At 42.4% G+C, this 20418-nt stretch overlaps 1 protein-coding gene across 2 annotated transcripts in view; it reads right to left on the bottom strand.

Moving 5' to 3' along the window:
* Positions 1-3613: 3613 nt before the first annotated feature.
* Positions 3614-20418, bottom strand: part of PI4KA (phosphatidylinositol 4-kinase alpha) — a 54573-nt gene continuing 37768 nt past the window's right edge. For both annotated transcript variants that reach the window (XM_054646094.2, XM_054646092.2), the window contains exons 31-55: positions 20160-20316; positions 19758-19885; positions 18360-18518; positions 17985-18136; positions 17374-17481; positions 16535-16662; positions 16339-16458; positions 15616-15695; positions 15285-15478; positions 14466-14556; positions 13515-13682; positions 12910-12963; positions 11583-11703; positions 11153-11282; positions 10965-11035; positions 10038-10110; positions 9825-9895; positions 9116-9225; positions 8416-8520; positions 7847-7972; positions 7404-7524; positions 6595-6754; positions 5678-5767; positions 5398-5481; positions 3614-4315 (exon numbers count right to left, since the gene is read on the bottom strand). In XM_054646094.2, coding sequence (XP_054502069.2) covers positions 4264-4315; positions 5398-5481; positions 5678-5767; positions 6595-6754; positions 7404-7524; positions 7847-7972; positions 8416-8520; positions 9116-9225; positions 9825-9895; positions 10038-10110; positions 10965-11035; positions 11153-11282; positions 11583-11703; positions 12910-12963; positions 13515-13682; positions 14466-14556; positions 15285-15478; positions 15616-15695; positions 16339-16458; positions 16535-16662; positions 17374-17481; positions 17985-18136; positions 18360-18518; positions 19758-19885; positions 20160-20316 — 2853 coding nt within the window. In that variant the 3' untranslated portion in view covers positions 3614-4263. The remainder of the gene's footprint in view (positions 4316-5397; positions 5482-5677; positions 5768-6594; positions 6755-7403; positions 7525-7846; positions 7973-8415; positions 8521-9115; positions 9226-9824; positions 9896-10037; positions 10111-10964; positions 11036-11152; positions 11283-11582; positions 11704-12909; positions 12964-13514; positions 13683-14465; positions 14557-15284; positions 15479-15615; positions 15696-16338; positions 16459-16534; positions 16663-17373; positions 17482-17984; positions 18137-18359; positions 18519-19757; positions 19886-20159; positions 20317-20418) is intronic.

Genomic DNA, 20418 nt, shown 5'->3' on the forward strand with positions numbered 1-20418 from the left:
CTGTCTCCCACCATGAACGGGAATTTCTGAGAGTGGAGAAACCACAGGAGCATCTTTCCCTAGATATTAAAATATTCTTTTTTAATGAGCAGTTCCCCCCCCCCTTTTTTTTTTTTTTTTTTTTTTTTTTTAATATGTCTTTTCTCCCAAGGCTGCACAGGCATCAGGACATATTCTGGCATAAAGTTCAGAGACAAAATCCTTCACAGTACCTTCATGTAGGTCTTAATTCTATCTGTTTTAATTACCTGAGTAACTTCTCAAAGTCCTGTCAGCCTCCATGTGTCAAGGACATATCCTTCCCTGGTGGGAGGATGAAGGTGAGGTAAGTCTGTGGTGTCTCCAACTGCATTGATTCAGTATCTCAGAAGCACTTGCAGTATTGTGGGGTGTCTCAGTATTCTCGCCTCCTCAGTCTCCCTGGAGGAAGATACAGCACACAACCCACTTAGGAGGAATCTTCAGGGTACTGCCTTGCATGATTAAATGTAAACAGCCAAATCCCCTCCATATCTCAGTGGACACTCAGTTACAGGGGAGTTCTCCCATGTCTGTGCTGCAGGAAGGAACCCTGAGGGGAGGGGAAGGGAAGAAGGCGCAGTCAAAATGAAATCTGCCGATGTCAGGTGTGCACTTGACACTGCAGTGAGAACAGAAGTCACAGGAGCCTATAATTTCTGCTAATGCGGAGATTCAACACATTCACAACATTCTGCAAGATTCATAGCAGTACAAAATGATGCATCCATATCTCAAATGCAGCCATTTGAGGTTTTAGGACCATACTGCAAACAAGTTTGTTCTTACAGTAACTACACTCAGTTGTCTTCAGTAGCTTTCATTTGTCTGAACAAACTTAAAAGAAACTAAGACAACATCAGCTTTCCAGACAGCCTGACTGAAGCAAGCAAGCACTGTGAAGAACACTCAAACTCATTCACTTCCTGATACTAAACCCTGGATGGCCTTAATTGTATTCTGGCAAATTCTGGGCATTCTATGCTAGAATACACACAAATTGCTATGTGGTTTGAGATTTGCAACTAGGAGTGACCTTCTGATTACCAAAGCTCCATTTATTATTTCTAATATTATTATTCACCAGCTAATTACTCACTTCTAGCCCTAGATATTTTTAACATGGTACATTGATTTTGAGGTACAGGAAAGTACATGTACATAAGCACTGACTTGAATTAACAAAATATTAGAATTCCTCACCACATCCCCTGAGAAGAAGCCTTCACATCTCTTCACTCCACCTGCTCCTCGTTAAAGAAAGGTGTGAGAAAGTTTACCACATTTGTAGTGTCAATCAGCTCCTTTCCTATGGAGCATAAATAGGTTCAAGTAGCCGCAGGCACAGAGCACCAAAATTACTCCATGTCCCAGTTGGTTATATAATAAATTTGAATTAAATCAATAATTAAAGCAGTTCTTGCATGCTACTTCTCCCTGATGAGCCTCCAAACCTTTTTAGAAAGCCAGTGGCACCTCCCCGTAATGAGAAAAGGGGCTCAGAGCCCACTTTGCTGTGAGCCACCCATTGCACGGGCAGGAGACAAGACCTACTTTAACACCCATGGCAAAAGCAGGTGTAAATTTTGAATGCAGCCCACAATGGAAAAGGGACAGGCCCTCCACTGCACACACACAGGATGCACCCTGAAGGCAGAGCAAAAACACTGCCCTGGCTGCCCCCTCTGAGGCTCGCTGAGCTGTGAGCTCAGTGACGCTCCCTTCTCTGTAGGGATCTCCTCAGTCACTCTGGCTTCGGACTGAGGAGTTCCTCACAGCAGCTCCTTCTGCCTGGGCCCCAGGGACACACCGGGAGACTAAAAGCTGACTTAGAGGTGCTCAGAAATGCACACTCCCAAGGGGAAGCCGTGGGGACAGCCATATCATTGACCTACCATCCCCTCAGACAGACACCACCCTGATCTGCCGCAACAGCCCAGCATCTGATGAATGGAGCTGGGCGTTCCTCACACCACAGAACCCCATCTCAGGGCTGCGCCCACCCCAGGACAGAGCCCCGCCTCAGGGCCAGGCCCATCCCACGGCAAGGCCCCGCCTCAGGGCGGGGTCTCCCTCACGATACGTCCGCCCCTCAGCGCTGAGCCGTCCTCAGGGCGCTGACCCGTGACCCGCTTACCCTTTGTGCTTGTGTGTCGCGTCCCCTTCAGCCCTCAGTGCTCGTTCTCCCTCGCGACGCCTCCATCCTTCATCCCTGGAGGCTGTGTCCCCCTCAGCCCTCGGGGCCATAGCCTGTGTCGCCCTCGCCCCTCAGGGCTGGGTACCCGTCAGGGCTGTGTCCCTCAGGGCTGGGTGTCCCTCAGGGCCGGGTTCTCCTCAGGGCCGGGTTCCCCTCAGGGCCGGGTTCTCCTCAGGGCCGGGTTCTCCTCAGGGCTGGGTGTCTCTCAGGGCCGGGTACCCCTCAGGGCTGTGCTCCTCAGGGCCGGGTGTCCCTCAGGGCCGGGTTCCCCTCAGGGCTGGCTGTCTCTCAGGGCCGGGTTCCCCTCAGGGCCGGGTGTCCCTCAGGGCCGGGTACCCCTCAGGGTGGAGTACCCCTCAGGGCTGGCTGTCCCTCAGGACCGGGTACCCCTCAGGGCCGTGTCCCCCTCAGGGGTCGCTGTCCTTCAGGGCGGAGTACCCCTCAGGGCTGTGTCCCTCTCAGAGCTGTGTCCGTCAGAGCTGGCTGTCCCTCAGGGCTGTGTCCCTCAGGGCTGTGTCCCCCTCAGAGCTGGCTGTCCCTCAGGGCTGTGTCCCTCAGGGCTGTGTCCCCCTCAGAGCTGGCTGTCCCTCAGAGCTGTGTCCCTCAGAGCTGTGTCCGTCAGAGCTGGCTGTCCCTCAGGGCTGTGTCCCCCTCAGGGCTGTGTCTCCCTCAGAGCTGTGTCCCTCAGAGCTGGCTGTCCCTCAGAGCTGGCTGTCCCTCAGGGCTGTGTCCCCCTCAAGTCTGGCTGTCCCTCAGGGCTGTGTCCCTCAGGGCTGTGTCCCTCAGGGCTGTGTCCCTCAGGGCTGTGTCCCTCAGGTCTGGCTGTCCCTCAGGTCTGGCTGTCCCTCAGAGCTGGCTGTCCCTCAGGGCTGTGTCCCCCTCAGAGCTGGCTGTCCCTCAGAGCTGGCTGTCCCTCAGGGCTGTGTCCCCCTCAGAGCTGGCTGTCCCGTGCCCCCCGCGCCCCACGCGCTGGTGTTCGCGCTCGCGCAGCGGCCGCCAGGGGGCGCCCCAGGGCCCTGCCCAGGCCGGGCACCCCCTTCCTTCCCTTGAGGGCACGATCCGGACACTCGGGAAAAGCACCCAAAAGGGAAAAATCCCCTAAAGAGAGGGAAAAAATCCCCTAAAGAGGGGACAGCCCCTGTGTTAAAGAGCCCATGTAGAAGGACAAACATGTAGGTAGGGAAAAAAAACCCAAAAGACCTATGTCCCAGCCCAGGATAGAGGCCCTTAGTCAGCAACACTGGGGAGCTTTACCTTGGTCCTACATTCCAGCTCTTGCACCAAACATTTATTTTACGAATGAAAAATGTCACTTGAGATGGACAAAGAGCTGAAGAATAAATTAGATTTCTCTATTAGAAAGAAATGGCGTAATATAATACACACTAAGGTAAAACATTTGCAACAGACACGAAGTCTAAGGTATTTTATTATATTTTATAGATTAAATATATCTTCAGTAGAGTCTCTTTTTAAAACACACAAAAGGAAAAAATACATTCTTCATGTACATATGAAATACTGACCATGTAGCAGGGACCATGTACAGTGCAAAATATGAACACAGCTACACAGACATCACCACCCTGGATGATTATCAAGCTCTTTCTACAGTAAAACTGGAACAAGTTAACATTTCTGTTTCCAAAAAGAAATCCATACCCTTCCCTTCCATGGCATTTTGTGCGATTGTGCAGGAAAGGGTTTAATTTACTTTTTAAAGACATTATAAAATCCTTGCATTGCTTGAAAAATTATTGAACTCCTCAAGCTTTACCACTTTCACACATTCACAACTGTAATACAATTTTTATTGTGATTGCAACCCAACTCCAAAAATCCAGGGAATAACAGTAATATATATAACCTGGTATAGAGAAAGGAATGAATCAGAACTGATTGTTGCAATGGTCAGGATGTACCCAACATGTACACACACATACACAGAGGGTAGATAGCCAGGCGTGACAGAGCATGTCCTGTTTGTCACGAGTTTAGAGTGAGGGCACGGGGTTGCACGTTTCACTTGGGCAGTGGATCTCTAGTGTCTAGTAGGGGATGTCATTCTGGTAGTACTGGATCATGTCATATGTTCTACTCCTAGAGAAGGAAAGCAAACCAGAGGTAAGGAAAAGTTTAAAAAAACACTACACCCATTGTCAAGAAACATTCATCAGGATCTCACAGAGACAAAACACGGGTGAAGGAAATCAGCTGCTAATCAAAACTAGCTCTCCATTCTTTGAAGGCATTGTGAAGGCCCAGTTACTGTTATGGACAGCACAAAACATCCTGCTCTTGTTTAAACTAGTTTTAAAATGTATTTCCACACTTCCCAGTGTGGCAACAGCATCAGCAGCTTGGATCCTGTGTTTGGATAAGCCACAAGCACATTACATGGCATTTGCAGCTTGTTTTAGGAGAAGGAAATGCATAATGAATCAATCAAGATCATCAGGGCTGCATGGAGACAGGATTATATGGAAATAAAAGTCATCTTAATTAAGGAGAATGCTAATTAATGAAAATAAAAGTGCAGGGAAATAAGAGCATTAACAGCAGCATCTCTGATGAGTGACTGAGCAAACAGATCTCAGCTTGTTACAGATAACTCAATTATCCATGGGTAGAGCTTATTCAGGTCACAGATTAACCATGCCACAGGTAGAAAAGCTCAGGCTTGTCAGAACTAAGCTGGTTCTGGCCATTCACACACACCAGTGTCACTGCCTTCACCCCCCAATATTAATCTGAGATTCTGAGCAGGTGCACTAGGGAGCACTGGAACCTCCATTCTAATGGGGCTGTATCTGAGCCAGTGAGTGGCACTGGTCTCAATCTGACCCCATATGGAACGACACAAGAGTTTGTATTAGACTTTCCAATATATCCCACAAAGTCTGTATTATCTAGCATAATAAAACATGCATTTAAGATGTTTAATTATTACATTTATTCTTTAGTCTAACCAGCCATGCTATTTGACCACCCTGGACTTAGGTCTTCCTTCCCAGCACAAAACAGAGGAAATGCAGCACATTCAGAAACAAAACTGCTATCCTGCACTATCAATGACTCAAAAAATTTTGGCATCTGACTGATAAAACTCTACTTTTCAGCTCTGCTCAAAGCCTGATGGCCTTCCTTTAGCCATAGGGAGAAAACATGCATAGAAGCCAAACCTGTTGCTGAGGAAACAATTCTGGATGATCTTGATGATGAAAGTTGCAGCCTCCCTTTCAGTCATGTTGGGGCTGAACCTATGTCTATATACAGAAAATCACAAATAAGAGAAAATTAGTGAGGTTTCCTTTGAACATGGTACAAATGTGTCTTTGCACAAGCTCAGCCAGGTGTGATTTCACTTCCTGCAAGTAGCTACTTCTTGTGAAACCACTTGGTACAAATGACATAACATTTTAATAAAAATCATTTTCCAGTTCACACATATTGCTGACTTACTTCAACAGCTTGATTGTCTGCCCTCGGAAACAGGGCAGCCCCGTATCCAACATCAGGGTAACCAGTGAGACCACAGCATCCATGTAAGGCCTAGAGAAAAAGAGGACAAAACCAGAGCATTCAGACTCCTGCAGCCTTTGCAGGTAAAGCAGACAAGCTGAGGAGTTCAATGAGCTGGATCCCACCTTTTTCTGTAATTAAATCAACACAGATAATGCTCTTATATTTGCTGGTGAAGCTACACCATTGCTTGCAATCTGTCACTTTAATTAAATGTCACTCCTTTATGCTGGACTGTCAGAATGCTGCAAGATGAAGTCTCAAGAAGGATTATGCAAAGTAATGCTTTAGCAAACAACATTTCTTTGGCATCAGAAAGGTGAAGCAGTGCACCAAAACAGTTCAAAAGGCTGAAACCAGCAACACCACACAGAAACATACTATCTTTTAATCTTAATTACTCTGGGTAATTCTTTGCTACATCAGCCCAGTTTCCTTTCTCTTTCCTGTCCTCTTGCTCAGAACATTTATTATCTACCAGGCTATTATTCTGCTACTTGAGTGACACATTTGCTTTGTCACAAGAACTTTGTCCAGACTGTTTCCCCTCAAGGAACCAAAATGATCTTGATTCCAAGACAGTAGTTTCTAATTGTATTAACAGTGCACTAAATTGTGTAAGGAAATGTGTGAAACATCCCATTTATATATTGACTATATAAAATTTTAAAATATAACATAAGGACAGAAAAATACAACAAAGATAAGATGTAAAATAGCAGGATTATTACATTGTTTCAAAGTTTGCAAGACTACCGGGCACAGATTCCCTACAAATCAACATTTGTTATAATTTTTTTCTCATCTGGCTTTGGGCATGCAAGAACTTCCACTCTGAGCAGCTAAGAACACCTTACCTGACTGCCAGATAGCCTCTGACACACATCTCCATAAACCATTTGAATGGTGTTGCCTCCATTTTCCCTCCCATTATCATCACCATCTCATCAGTCAGTTTAATGTCAGGCTCCCAGCCCAGGTTTCCACCAGGTGAACTTTCAAACATGAATCCAAAATCTGTGCACAAAAGATAAACTGCCTCATAAACTTTGTTGGTTAATTGTGTGCTCTTAAAGCTGACAGAAGCAAGAGATGTGGATTGCGTGTATTAATGTAAACATTTTAACTGCAACTAGAAAAAAGCTTTGGTGAAGTGTAAGAATACCAACAAAAGCATCATCACCATGATATGAGAATAGATGTAAGAATGGTGATATCAAATAAACTGCTGAAATATTTGTGCAGTTCCAGAAAAGCAAAGCTAAAGCAGAGGTTACAACCTCACACAACTATATAAATCTACTTGTCAAGTTTAATTCATACTCTTTCAGTGATGAAAGGAATCCAAAGACACATTTCTATCATTAAACACATACACACAAGTATCCATGCATGAGTACATTAACACGTGTCATCCATACATATGTGTGTATACACTCTCCTGAACCTGACAAAACTTTACAGAGCTAAATTGACACAGAATCAGCCAACACAAACACAAAACACTTGGCACGAAGGCATGAAAACCTTCCATGAATGTTTACAAACAGTGAAACCAGTATACAGATGGATCTCAAAGGGGAAATGGCTTATTGTCTGTTATCAGCAGTACTTAAGAGCAGAAAGCAAAGGTAATAACTGACATTCAGAGGTGCATATGACTGACCAATATGAATGATGTGTCCCTGTTTGTCCAGCATGATGTTGCCATTGTGCCTGTCTTTAATCTGGAGCAGGAACAGGAGCAGACTATAGGCAGCCATGCTGCGGATGAAATTATAGCGGGCCTGTACAAACAACAAGTTAAAACAAATCAGAACAACTGACAGAATTTAATAACTCCCCATCAGGAGATGAGACAGACAAACAAAGCTTTTTTTCTTCCATTCATGATTAGTTTGAAGCAATATCCAATGACATTCTCCATACATCTATAGCTGCAATTACTTCCTGAGCTAACTCACTAATAGCTAAAAATGAATTATAAGCATCAGGAATTAGATACAGCATTCTAGTGTGCTAATCATTATGCAATTATTTGTTATTATTCCTTAAAGGTAGAATGTTTCTCAGTTGATATTTTGCTGTGCTTGCCCACTGATATTTTACCTTCTGGAATGCAAGGGTAGACTCATCTCCATATTGCCTTGTAAAATAATCATACATCCCAAAGTCTGTCTGCCTGCCCAGCTGGTCACGGGACGTGCAGTCAGGAATGCACTCAATAACACCACACTGCAGGGCAAGAAGAGAAACAGGTTTGTGAAGCATGCTCCCAAATATATTTTGTTCATGGCTCTTGGCAGTCATACAGGTTCTCTAGGAAATGTGGGGAAGCCTATAGATCACCAAATAAAAATTTTCTAGTTTATTAATTTAAAAAAAAGTATATCCTCTCTTTTAGGATTTCCATGCAACTAAGCCAAACTCTGTGACTTTCCACTGCTTTGCACAACACAGTCCCAGAAATCAAACAACAGTGCAAGCAGCAAAATTTCAGAGCCAAAAGCTTTAGAAAGGCAGGAAGCAGGAGAGGAAAGACTCTTTCTATTGCTGGTACTCCAAATATTTGGCATAAGTGGTGTGAGCAGTACTCCCTTGTAGAATGGAATTTTTATGTATGCTGGAAGAAAGTATTTTTGAATTTTCTACAGCACAACAGTTAATTGCTCACTTACCCCAGGAGCTGTGGCCACCACTCTGTATGGAAACACAAAAAGATCCAGGCCTACCAGCTGAAATATATTCTTGAAGAGATCGATGATTTGTAAAGCTAACATGTCCTGTCAGACAAGAAAAAAAAAATTGCACAAACATTACAGGGGTTACAGGTCATAAACTGGATTATAAACATGCTCTGAAGAACTCTGAAGTGCACATTAAGTTAAGCAGGTGGGCAGATGTGTGCTTGTGTATGCACTAAGGGGGAAATCAAAAAGGGAACTGATAAATGCTGTGTGAGTGGGCAACAAGCAACACTGATGATTTAACTGCTGACCTAAGAATGAACTGCCTATCACCCTTTGATAAAAGGGCTATTAATAACTCCAGGGATAATAACCAGCATTCCCTCTTAATCAATCAAACTTCAATGTACAAGATCCCACCTTAGGAACTAAAGCTATATTACCAATAGCTCAATTGAAAAATAAATTCTGTGAAAAAATTTTTAAGGCTTGGTAAACCTGTCTTGACAGAATGGCCTTTATTTCCAAACCAGAATTTCTCTAGGGGTACCACACAGTTCTCCCTCTCCATAACTAGCAGAGATTACCAAAGTTCCAAAGGAAAATACTTCTATATTAAAATTATTTCCTTTTTATGCATTATCACCTACAAATCTGCCTCCTCTAAGTGCAAAGCCCAAGAGCTTTGTACCTGTCTGCAGTCATCGCCCACTTTAAAGATTGCAGCCTGCCAGCAAACCTTCTGACTGTCCTCATCCTCCTCCTCACTCTCATTGATGGAGTCAGAGCGACAACGCAGACCTGCAACAAGGGAACCAAGCAAAAAGCACACATGCACTTGAATTAGTCCATGGAATTCAATTTCAACTTTCTGTCATGACAAGCCCTCTGCACTCAAACCCACAGCACTCCACTGCAGTGCACCACAGATATTTCTGCTTTACAAGGTAATTATCATAAGACAGTTTCCTTTGTCTACTGGAATTAGAACATCTCAAACTGCTGTTTGTGATTTACCTGATAAATGCCTGCATTGCGTTGAGCCAGTCAGCTGGAAACTCCCACAAAATGTCTTGTGAGAGAAAACCTGCCAAAATCTGGATTTTGCTACTGTCTAAAAACCCAGAAAAGGCCAGTGATTTCTATTTTAGTCTAAAGTAACTGTTATAATTTCTTCAAGAGCCCTATGTGCTCTTGCTTCTTGGAACTTTAAAAAAAAAAAGTTTTCAGCATTTTCTTCTCTCTTCCTTTGATCCAGTTTAATTTCTCAGCTGAATCATGGCAGATAAAGTTCAACACAGAAATCCTTTTTCTGCAGTGGTACAGGTCACTAAAAGCAGGCAGTTTTAAAGGCATTGCTGACTATTAATTAGTAATATCAATGATTAAGTTGCAGTTACCTTCTTTTTCAAGCTCACTGACTCCACATCGTTTCACTTTGAATTTGGCAAGATAGGGTGCTTTTGCTGCACTAAATTGCAGAAGAAACAAAGATGATGATGAGTGCAATTAGCCAAACAAAAATTTATAGAAAAATATTTGAATGTCATTAATTAACAAGCATATATATATATATATATATATAAAATAAAAATATAACAAGAGCATGGTACCTCTGCATAGGAGTTCCTGATTTGTAATCAATATCCAGAACAATTGCTTCAGGATTGCTGGGCAAATAACAGCCTGCAAAACAGCAGACAGCTGAGAACAAATCCACTGTGAGACAATGCAAGTTGGACAATAACTGATGTCAGTGTCTACAACTTCAATACATTGTTTTGAATTAATGTTAGAGAGAAACTGGAGATTACAGTCTGTGAGCCATGAAGGATGTGGCATCCTTTGCATTAGTGAGGGATTTCCAGAAACTAATAAAATACAGTTTTGAGCTAATACTGCAGAACCTGTACCACAGAAAGGTACAGAGAGGACATCTCTTACAACAGTCCTGAATTAGATGTGGCAGCAGCCCCAGTGGGCAGTGCCCTCAGCCACCAACACATGGTACAAGGTGTGAGACCTGTTAGAGGTCAGGAAAAGCTTCCATTAAACTCCATTTTAAAGAGAAGATTCAGGCTGGGAAAATGTACATTCAAGATTTGAGAGTATCCTCTGATAATGACATTTCAAGGGAATGCCTGATGGGAGAAAGGGGAGAAATTAAGGAACTGGACATGCTTCATTCTTGAAATAACAAACCTCTCATAAACACCATGTATTTTAAAACAAGGTGGTAGAAAGCAAAAGAGTTTATTTATCCTTTCTTTTCAGACACACACTTCTACTTTTATCCACTATATGCATTATCTAACTTGCTTTTGGGTAAGTTTTGATGCACTATATAGATATTACTGGATGGACAAAAATATTTGAATTTTTTTCAAGAAAGAAATAATCAAACAAGAACAGCCACCAGCACCAAAACTGAAATCTCTACAAACTGCCACTCATAGGGATTTCAAGATCTGCTTGCAGAAAATAAATAATCATGTTGAATGCAAAAGCCCACAATTTTATATGACTAAATGACATCTTACCAGGCTGCACTTTCACCTCAGACAGAGCACTCAAACAAGCTTTTTTTCTTTCATCTCCTTTAGGGAATGGCCTAGAAAGATGAATTACCTTTTAATTATCTGCATATTATACATTACTCTACACACTAGCCTCAGGTTTGTTTCAAACTTACACAAACTGAGCACAATTTCTGAAGTACAATTCTTACTTGATAATGGCTGAAACATTGGTGATTTTATTGAAGAAATCAAACTCCCGTTGGTAGAACTCCTTGGCTGGGCCAGACAATGAGCCAGTTATCTCCTCCACTAACTGCTCCAGAAGTTCCCCAATGTCAGCTGCATGTGAAAAAAAGGAAGCATCTGTGTCAGAAGCTTATTTCAGAAAGTAAAATGATATGGGTGATGGAAATCAGCACCTTTGGATGTTATTCAGAAAAAGGTACTGAGGGAACCAGCACCCTGTCTCTCTTGACAGACTCTATCAGGCACTGATGCAGAATGGGCCCTACCTCTATAAGTAAAAGAGAATTTCCCAGCTAAAAGTATTCTTCCTGACAAGCAAGAAGCAGGAAGAAGATTTAGATTGGACTAGGAAAAGGAAAGGAGTCAAGTCAAATTACATTTTAAAGCACTCACGATCTTTTTGATGTCCTTCTTCATCCAGGTAGATATTGGTTTTCATGTTCCAGATGAACTGGTGAGCCAGGAGCTGAGATTTGGAAGCTGCCCACAGGATGTATTCCCTAACGTAACCCATCTGCAACCACAGGCAGACCAGTAAGGATCAAAGTTCTACAACTCTCAGACTCAATATTACTGCTTCTAACAGCGATTCTTCAAACCCAGAAAGTTTAAATGAATGGAAAGAAGACCTCTGCACCCTCTCATTTTGCTAAAGAGATATGAATGACAGTGTATTTTAAAAGGTAGCAACCTGATCTTAAATTGTTTTCAGCTTTGTTACTGACCTATTCTGTTATTCTCATCAGCCTTTCCCCACCTCTAGGCCATTTTCCATCTGTTCTTTTTGGATTTCAAATCTCTTTGAGCTCAGAGCATCTTCTACTACGTCTACAAAGCACAGTGTAACAGGGACACTGGTGTTGCCTGGCATCACCACATGCTCCTGTAATACCAGCAATCTACACAGTGTCACAGGGACTGTACAGTTTGGTAAGAACTGCATGTGCTGGAACAGTTCCACTGAAACTCTGGAAATAAGAACACACTTATGAAACTGAAGTGTCCAAGAAAATCCTACTCCTTCCAGCAGCCACATTCCCTTTCCTCTACCTGCAATTACTTTTGTAGTCTATAGGTGTTTCTAGAGGTGTTTGACTGATATTAACAGACAGGTGTCTGATGTTTGTGCTCTGCACTGCAGAGTTCTCAAAGAATAACTGCAGTCAGTCACCTACACTGTGGGATGGGAATATGTTCACCTGAAAACAAAGCACTGACCAGAGTTCACTGCCTCGCTGGCAGGTGGAATGATCTCACATTAATGAACTCTGAACTTGGCTGTCAAGCTTTACTTTGGCTTCTGCAAGATAAGGCTGAGATCTGATTTCATACATGTGATAAGCACAAGCCATGCCGAGATGTCTTCTCTGGTTAACTCTACAGCAAAATGATTAAGGGTAATGATTTAACTTCATTTCTCTTTGTCTCATGCAGACCTCCAAAAGCTCTATTTAAACAGAGTCCTCACCTGGGGTTTCCCATAACAAAATCTCTTTCTTGACAGATAAGCTACACAGTCTTTGTCAAGTTTATGTGTTCATAAAAGAGGTGTATCCAAAACCAGCCAGCCCCTAGAGACAATTTTTCTTCTATGTATTAAAGATAGGATAATAATAATCAGCATTAGATTATGCTTAATTTTTGGTTTATTTACTGCTTTAAATCTAAAAGCTGCATTAAAAATCTGTTTTCTTCACGTGCAGCTGATTCATAATCTCACCTTGTCATACCGCAGTGCCTGAACAATCTGTGGAATGTAGAATAAAATAGCATCCTGAAAGAGAAGGGATGGCAGGGCTTTACTGTTTTGTTTTAGTAGTCAGAAAGGAAGATGAGTCACATATACAGAGAAAAGCTCCTTTCAGTTAGGTGATAAACAAAATCCCACTGCCTCTTCATTTTAAACTATGCATGCAACTCTCTCATATCTAAGTATTATTCTGTTTAGTTACTGCCTTCAAAAATATAATTAATAATCATGTACTTCATAGTCCTAATAGAAGTCTGACAAGTGCTAAAAAACAGCTTTCTGCACCCTTAGAAGAAACAACTTTATCTTTGAAAGAAGAGGCAAAAGAGATTATTTGAGAATGGCAGTCTGAAGAATTCAGCTTAGTGTCATTTACAACAAAGCTGCAAATACATGAGCCAGGTTTACATGTGAAAATCAACTTCAAGTTTCTATCCCACTGTGTGCACATTCTGCAGTGTGCTATGCCTATTTAGCACATGCCTCTCCATGGCATTAAAATGAAACTTGTGGCCACAGTGACCAGGGCCATAACTTCCCCTGGAGTGTTGAGGCTTTCCAGGGACTCTTCTTACCGGAGGGAAAGATCTCAGGACTTTAACTCCGTACTGGGCTGTCAGAGGATGGGGTGGATACATGCTGGAGAAGTAGGACAGGCCAGTTGGTGGATCTGTGGGTGCCCAGCACAGGACGTGGCTGAGCTCAGGTGCATCAGCATCGATGGTGTGCCAGGTAACCAGGTACTGAAAAAGCAAGTCAGACACATCAGGGGTTTGTAGCACTCCCTGGTGTGTGGGTGCTACACATCAGACAGTAATGCTGTCATCTAGCTCCCTGCAGCAGGGCAAGTGAAATATAGAACATTCTTTTTTACAAAACTATAGCTGTTTTATCAAATGCATTTTTTTCCATGGAAACCTAGCTGTTGGAATCACCTCACCTCCCAAAACACCAAATGAATTTACTAAAAGTACAATCCAGTTCTTGTACATGGAGAAAGAAGAAAGGATGAGCCATTTTGAAAGGGTCAAAAAAGGTTCAATTTTCTTGCCATCTATGTTACAAGTGATATACACAGTTCTGACAAGACTGTCCCTCACAGGACTAAAGTGCTCAGCATGATGAGCCTTCCTCACTTCCAGACCTTGGCCTCTGGATACACAGAAAAGGTTATGCTTAAAATAACTTCAGCAGCACTCATCATGGCTTGGTCCATTGATCTTTTCACTTATTTTGCCAAAGGAACAGAACTGGTGGTTGTGCTGCAAGTGATGAGTTTTGAGCCATTTTGTGTACAGTGAGAATACCAGAAGTAAAATGCACCATTAGCTAACTGGCTACCTCCTCTTACTGCTGTGATTCTCCTCTCAGTGTCCTATTTCCACAGCTATTCTGTTATTCTCTCCTATCAGAGATATGGGTAGCACTAGAACATACACCATAGTAAGTCAAGACTGTATTTTCCAATATATCTGAGTGAAATGGGCCTCCTGGGGCCCTGTAACAGTAAAAATATCCACAGGTACCTTTATTGCCTCAGGAACATCACTAACAGCTCCCGGGTCCAACCGGACCAGACGAGTCACTTCTGTTCCAATAGCTTCAGTGTTCTTAAACCTAAGTATAACCAGGAACACAATAACATTATTAGAAAATTTTGATGGCTTCTTCTATTTATGTGAAGATGAGAACAGCAGAAGGCAGAAAACTATATGCTCAATAAACATAGTCCAACTATGAAGTAACATACCCCAATATGCTTGTGGAAAGGGGATTCTGAAATAACTGGTCCTCATCCAGTGCTTTTGTATAAACCAGTTGTATTTCAGCCCACTTCCACTAGTGGATTCTTGGCTGAAATATTCTGTCTGGGATTCTACAGCAAGCAGTGTACAGAACTCTACTTGGCAAAAACTATCACTGTCGTAAGGGGGAAAGAATTTCCTTTCCCTTCCAGAGCCAACTATGCAAATTCTCCTATAATAGTAAAGGGCAAACCAATATCTAGCAAAAACACTGCATTCCAAGATACTTTTAGCACTGCTTAAATGCTATGCTTGCTAATGGGCTGAATGCTATTAAAAAACAAACCTGATTTCTTCTGAATCAAACACTGTCTAAGCACTGGCAAAGAGCAGATGGTAGGAAAGGCAGGTGGACTTCATTAGTGACTGAGCCAAATGAGTCTATTAAGTAATCTAGTTCTTTTCAAAGGTCTCAAACAGTTGTGACAGTATGCAAGAGGCTGCAACCAGCAGCAAGTGCTATCAGTATTTACTGTAAATACTCATTCAACTTCTAAGGCAGCAGTAATTGCATCGATTGTTTCTTTTGAAATATCTCACCTGGTAGGCAGCTGCACAGCAAGATAAGGAGAAATGCTCCAAGCCAGATTCACATTATCCTTCCACTGCTTCTCACTAAGACTGATGTATTTAGACCTCCAGTTTGCCACACTGCTCTCTCCAGTTTGATCCAACTCTAGCTCAGGGGAAGACAGTGGATTGTACCATGTGATCAAGCGTTCGATCTCAGTAGCCTGAAGAAAACAGGAAAAATAAAGGGTTTTCTGGAAGAAGCAAAACACTCTCAATGTCATACTTTAGTTTATATATCCTGCAACAATAAGAGGGTCTTAGAAATTCATACAATTTGCCCATCCTTCTGATGACTCACCAGCAATGAGAGCAGTAATGTCCTGCGCTTCATGTAGTACTTGTGCAGCTGTGTCCCCCTGTTTGTTTTCTTGGACATTCCTGGAGAAAAGGATTTAAAAGTTTTCAGTGGCTTTTGTTCAGCAGGTGAAACTGTACTTTCAAACTGTCCACAGCTGGAAACACGGACACAGAAGAACTGAATGACCACAGGACACCTGTAACTTAGATCAGAGTGGCAGCAGGAAGTCAGCATTGCAACCACTCATCGTGCAAGTGTTCTTTGAATATATGGAGTACAATACAGAGATATTAATGTAGCCAGCAGTGCATTCCCTTTAGGAACACGACAGTCTTCTAAAAAGAAGGAGCACTAGCTTTAAAACTGTACAAAAATACAGTCCACGCTCTAATGTCACTCTGCCCCAAAAAGCACTAGGGGCATGTTTCCATAAAGCAAAAAATTTCCTTACAGGATTTCAATACAACTTGATCTCTTCTAGTCTTATTTCTCCTGCACAACAGAACTGAACATTCTATCAAAAAACTTAGGTGATATCAGAACTTTCCTCCTTGTCACCAGTGAGACTTTTTCTGCCTTTGATTTTCAGAGTCTGGCACTGGTAGCTAAATAGCCTGCCAGAATATGAGCCTGATGTTTAAAATAAATATTGACTTTAAATATCTGAACATAAACTATGCTGTAAAATTGGCTGTAATGAGCTGGTTACAATCAAAAAAATACCTGATTTTTTAGATATGGTTGACATGCCACTGGACAAAGGATAAGTATTTATCCATCCTTGTGTAGCCTGTTGCCGAGATCCAACATTGATATCCAGGTTGCTCCTGGTGTCTTGATTATCTAAGAACAGAGCACAGATCTGATGCAGAATCCAAAGAAACCAGACACTTTTAAAACAGCACTTAAAGGAACTCACCAGGTGGCACAAGTTGGCTGGCAGTCAGATACTTCTTGTCTGAGAACATTGCTGTCCAAAACTTGATCAATATGCTGATATCCTCACGGAGCCTCTTTTCTCCTTGTGTAGGGAACTTTGAAGGACAGCTTGAAAAAATCACACAAATAATGTAATATTGAATGCATTGGGGGAAAAAACTCCCAGCAGTCAAAACCCCTCACCAGCCTAATCAAGCTGTACTTTTTATTCTGACTGAAGTCTACAAGGATGAGACCACACATCACTACATTTTATCCTCATGGCTTGATTATGTCTGACTGAAGAGCACAAACTTCCAATTGTTGCTGAAAATTAGGGCAGCAGTCTGTCAGCATCCTAGATACATTTGAAAGTTATTATTAGGATTGAGTGACCTCTGCACATTCAGACATTCCTATCAATTAAATTTTCTTTTGTGCCTGTGTCAAATGTTGAAATAATCAGATTCAGTGTGTCTGTACTTTGAAAACAATGAAACTGTATTTCAGCCACACATACTATAACAGCAATTCTTTAAACCATATAACTCTAGATACGATTCTGAGCATTGAATAAACTTAAATAAGAAAAAAGGGGAAAAGAACAGAAACATTGCTGCTTTTTAAATCACACATAAAATCTGAAACTAATACCTAAGCCTCTTTGAGATAATTAATGAACCATACTTAAGCACAAGACAAGTTTCTGTTAAAGTGGATAAAAAAGGAAAGGAAGAAAAATCACTAGAAGATAAAAACAGCTGCTGCTTTGAAGTATCACTGAAAGTCAAGGAAAAACACAAACACATTTTCAGTGAGTTGTTTCAAAATAAAGAGTACCTGAAATAATCAAAGGCAGTTGAATAAATTTTTTCTCTCAAAACATTTCGGATAGTTGCATTTGGAACCACATCAGCATGCAGCAAAGACAAACCCAGGGTCAGCAACCTAATAAGCAAAATAGAAAATGGAAATGTTGGCTCTCCTAAAATGGTGACCAATACCCCACCATGCAAACCACAACTACAGCTGTAAGTGCAGCCTGAGAAGTGTCTGTTTCAGAGCTCTTAGCAACCTGTTCACATTATCACCAGTCTGCTTTAAAGCTCTGACTGCTGAACCACAGAAAGTGAAAGCCTTCAAGTCACAAAAGCTGAAAATAACTGATGAAGCAAAGACTAGATTCATTACTAGATCCATGATGTGGGCTATTCATTATATGAAATCATCTCATGAAATTTCCTGAAACACCAAAAAAAGTACTTTCAAGCTGAAGTGATCAACTTCTGCTTTTGAAAACAGAGCTTAGACTGCATCACTGCAGGCGTTTAAAGCAATTCTCAGCACCTGAAGCCAAGTTAAACATGCAGTGTTTAGCTGTTTTCTTCCATCTCCCTATAACCTTATTTCTCATTTCTGTGATTGCAGAAGGAAAACCCAGGAGCACTCACTTGAATCGGGGCCCAATGGCTGCCACGTGCCGGTTCAAGCTGCCTTTGGCCCCCCCGATGTTCAGGGACAGGGAGCGCTGGAGGAGGCTGGAGAAGATCTCGATCTGGTCAGAACTGCAGTATTTGGCTATTTCAAACCTCTGCACCAAAAACTGAGAAAAAGAACAGACATACCATGCCTCCTTTGACCTTTCTGAATTTCAAAGCCCACCCCTAGACTTCTCTGTTTCAAACACCTTTCTCCCCCTCAATGTTTATGCTCATCTAAACAGAGTGGCTCTCCTGGCTGTGAGCACATGACTCCAGTCCTTCCCCAAATCACAGCAACAGGAAATACAGACTGCCACCGGTGGGACATTCAGAAAAAATACACACCTCTATCCAGATGTAATGTGGGGTCACCTCTGGTGGACAGGGCCTTGGCTGGCTCTCCTCTGAGGCTGCTAATGGATCTGCTTCTTTCTGCTCTGCAGAGAACAGCCCAACTTTCTGCTCCACTGTCATTTGCCAGGCTCCTGCCATTTCCCGCATGAACTGCAAAAAGGAAGGTGACAGAGCTTCTTGTTTCAAGAGCATCTTCTTACATGAAAAGCACAAACTTTCCCCACAGCACACACAAGAACCTACTACATCAATTAAAATTCACTGCAGACTGCAATGCTAACAGAGAGGCAGGGACAAGTCTATACATCCCACTTGAAAAAAAATGTTTCTTTCACATACTACATTACAAAAGGAAGAGAGACACCCCCAGAATCTCAGCTAGTAGCTGAGACTAAAGGCAGCAGCAGCCAGGCACTGCATTTTGTTGAGGACACTGAACTGTTAGATCAGCCCAAGCCATCCATCCTCCTGCTCCACTAAAGGTTGCTGCCTCCCACACGAGCCCAGCAGGGACAAGCACACACCAGGTTCCCATGACCTGCAGGACATGGTTTGGCCCCTGAGCACACTGAACACACTCTGGCTGACCAAGCACAACATAAGGATGGCATCTAATTCAGTTTTGCTGATCCTGCTCTCAGAAGCAGCATCCTCTGTAGTAAGGGGGCTGACAAACCAGGGGTGCTTCTCTCTTCTCCTCAACCAGATACGAAGACATTTCCCCAAATGCCCAATGGAAAAAAAATGAAACTGATGCTTAAGAAGTCAACCACTGAAACCTGCAAGTAAACTCAACTAAGTAAATTCAGATGGATGATTATCTCCAGCAAGTGAAACACTTGGTGCTCCCTAAGCAAAGCAATTACCAGAGGCAGCTTTCTCACTGCACCATGCTGAGTTGCTTTATTACCATTACATTGATCCCATCTCACAAAATACAGCCAGCTTAGCCTGTTACAGGATTAGGACATTTGCAAGCCTATATTTTCATGTAATGGTGCAATACCAGATACCAGGGGGTGATTAATGAGCAGGGACACTGATTTCTCTTTGTTTCAAAACACCAATTCTTTAGTTTGTGATAGTATAGAGTCAATTCATGAACAGTTCAGGCATCTCATCAGCAAAGTAAATTCTACAGCTGGGATTCTAACAGGTTTCTTTTGCTGTAACATTTATGTTGTTGAGAAAGGTCTGCTTCCCACAGTCCACCTCGTGGGGGTGCTCAGACTTCCAACAATACAGGAACAGAAACTTCCTGGCAGGCTAAAGTGATTAACAGTGCATTTAAACATCCTGGACACAGATTCACAGTATCTGTGAATCTCCCAAAATCTTCTCTCTTCCCTCTCACAGGGGCAGAGAATGAGTAATTAAATCACTTCCTACCGGCACTTCTATTCCATTCTTGGCAGCCAGCAGCCACTCCCAGCAAGCAATTGCTGTTTCCATGCCATGCTCATTGAACATTCGCAGGGGTCCCCAACACAGATGATGAAGGAGCTGGGGATCACAGTCTGAAAACAAGCATTCACTCAGATTTCTCCAACAGAACAACTGCTTTCCACATCAGCATGAAATTGGTGTGCACCATAGGTAATAATCAGTTCCTAATAATAAATAGCTTTTGGTTTAAGGAGGCTTTTCCCCAATATAAGCTTAATTGAAAAAATTCAAAACACAGTTTTGCTGCAAGTTGATACATACTGGGTTGGTATATGGATAGTTTTTGTAGTTTATTATTCTTGGCATTCACCATCAGAAAGCAGAACTCCATTTGGTTTTCATTACCTTTGCTGCTTATTAGCAGTGCAGTCAACTTAAACATGGCCTGGGTGTAGGATTCAGTATTGCTTGATTCAAGAGCAGCATTCAGGTCTTTGACCATAAGTTTATTCAGGTCAGATGTTCGTCCTGTGGCATTTGAGAACTGAATCATTCCAGAAACCTGTAAAATTGAGGGGGGTTTTCAACAAAGAACAGTATTTTTAGGCATCCAGTTAAGTATTGGTCACATGCTGATTAGGGAACTCCACAAACAGAGGCATCT

This window comes from Agelaius phoeniceus, chromosome 18 (assembly GCF_051311805.1).
Source record: "Agelaius phoeniceus isolate bAgePho1 chromosome 18, bAgePho1.hap1, whole genome shotgun sequence".
Classification (NCBI taxonomy): Eukaryota; Metazoa; Chordata; class Aves; order Passeriformes; family Icteridae; genus Agelaius; species Agelaius phoeniceus.